We start from the raw sequence: 2,180 nt of genomic DNA on the forward strand, positions 1-2,180 counted from the left end.
TGGAGGGCTGCGTTCGAGGTGCCGCTCGCGTTTCCCGAGCTGAACTCTGGCGTGGTCTTCCTGCAGCCAAACAAGTCGGGCGTGCAAACGGTGCTGAGCCTATGGCTCAGCGTGTACAACGACCGAACCTTCGCGAGGCAGACGGGCGGTAGGCGACGCGGCGTACGCCGCGGCGCATGCTGCTGGCGCTTCGCGGGCTGAGGCGTGCGACGCCGCCGTGAGGGCGGTGAGGTTGGACGAGGTTGAGGCTCAGTCCTCGTTCCTCGTGCGCGCTGGGTGGTACGGCTCCGGCCGTGATGGGGGGGGGGGGGCGGGGAGGGGGCGGGGGCGACGGCCGCACGGAATCGCCGCCGGCGGGGGGCGAGGGCGCGGGCGAAGGAGGAGGTGGAGGAGCCAGAGCCCGGGGAGGATTGGGAGGGGGAGGAGCGGCCGGAGGAGTACGCCGGCCTCTTTGACGACCCGTAAGGGGCCGTCGCCTGCTGTGCCATTTGTAGTGCCAGTCCGAGCCAGTCTGCTGTGAGAGGGGCTTGAATCCAAAAATTCTTTACTCGCCACACGATACGCTGGCTGGGTAAGGACGCCTCCGGCTCCTGCCCTTCCACGCGAGGCGCAGCTCGAGAGACGCAGCCGTTGCTGCGCGTATGGCTGTGCAGTCCACCGCTCCGTCGCTCCCGCCGCCGCCGAAAAACTACATCCAGCGCGCGCGCACGCAGCAGCGGAACCTGACGGCAAGAGCAGCAGAGGTCGGCTCGGCAGTAGGTCGGTCGTCGGCCAACCTGATTAGCGAGGTTGGCTACGCGGCGAGGTCTGTGGCGCCCGAGTCGCTGGTGCGAGCGTACAAGGTGTGGCCGACGAAGAACGTCTTCTGCTGCTGGGGCTTCCTCATGACCGGCCCGGTCGAGGACGTCGGCCCAAACAGCTGCGCGTGGACGTCGCTGCTCACGCCGATGGCGATATTCTTCTACACGTGGAGCGACATCCTGTGGGACCCGTCGCACGTGCCGCCGGTGTACTCGTACTTTTGCTGTCTCGCCTTCGCCTCCGCCGTCTTTTGGTTCTCCGTCACCTCCTTCACCGACCCCGGGATCATCCCGCGTGGGCCAAAGCCGTCGGGCCCGATGCCGCCGCAGCGGACTCGGACGGACGAGCGGGGGGCGACGGTGTACGAGACGTGGTGCAGCACGTGCAACGTCTACCGCCCGCCCCGCTCGAGCCACTGCTCCGACTGCGACAACTGCGTCCGCGACTTTGACCACCATTGCCCGTTCACCCGCAACTGCATCGGTAACCCTAACCCTAACCCTAACCCTAACCCTAACCCTAACCCTAACCCTAACCCTAACCCTGACCCTGACCCTGACCCTGCCTCAGGCGCGCGCAACTACGGACCCTTCGTCATGTTCCTCTCGTCGACCTGCCTCTCGCTCGCCGTCGTGCTCATCTCCGCGCTCGCCCTCCCCACGCGCGTGCCGCCGCACCCGGGCGCCCTGGACCCGCACTCGACCGGGCTGCGCGGCCTCGCGTCGACCGTGTCGGTCGTCTTTTGCGCCGTCATGGCGGCACTCCTCTTCTCCTTCACCGCATACCACGTCTCGCTCATCTGCGCGGGCATGACCACCAAGGCCTCGCGAGATGGGGCCGAGATCTGCCGAGAGATGGGCCGAGAGATGGGCCGAGAGATGGGCCGAGATGGGCCGAGAGTATGCCGTGTGCCATGACGACCCGGGGCACGCCACATCCCCCTCCCCCTGCCTCCGGACGTCACACACGCGCGCAAGCACGCACGCCCCACGCGCACACACCACTCACGCCGCCTCCTCCCTGCCCGAACCCTCGCGTGCAGCGCGCCACCCTCCCCTCCCCTCCCCTCTGCGCAGGAGCACCTCAAGGGGCGGCGCGCCCTCGTGCAGCAGTCCACCTTCGAGCGCCTCTGCGAGCCCTGCGCCGTCCAGCCGTCGCAGATCCAGCCGCGCAAGCTCGTCTCTATAGCGGTGGGCGGGGAGCCGCCCTCCGCCCACGTGGCGACCATCTCGCAGGCGCCTCGTCCACGCACGCACGAACCACACGCACGCATCTGCGTCCACATCTGCAACACACACACACACACACACACACACACACACACACACACACGCGCACGCACGCACGCACGCACGCACGCGCACACACACACGCAGAAT

At 67.9% G+C, this 2,180-nt stretch overlaps 1 protein-coding gene across 1 annotated transcript; it reads left to right on the forward strand.

The window, feature by feature from the left end:
* Positions 1–576: 576 nt before the first annotated feature.
* Positions 577–1,718, forward strand: EMIHUDRAFT_431547 (hypothetical protein; the record flags this gene model as incomplete). Its single annotated transcript, XM_005788716.1, has 2 exons — positions 577–1,284; positions 1,372–1,718. The coding sequence occupies exons 1-2, from the start codon at positions 642–644 to the stop codon at positions 1,716–1,718; spliced, it is 990 nt and encodes a 329-aa protein (XP_005788773.1). The 5' UTR covers positions 577–641.
* Positions 1,719–2,180: the final 462 nt, after the last annotated feature.

This window comes from Emiliania huxleyi, assembly GCF_000372725.1.
Source record: "Emiliania huxleyi CCMP1516 chromosome Unknown EMIHUscaffold_1323, whole genome shotgun sequence".
NCBI lineage: Eukaryota > Haptophyta > Isochrysidales > Noelaerhabdaceae > Emiliania > Emiliania huxleyi.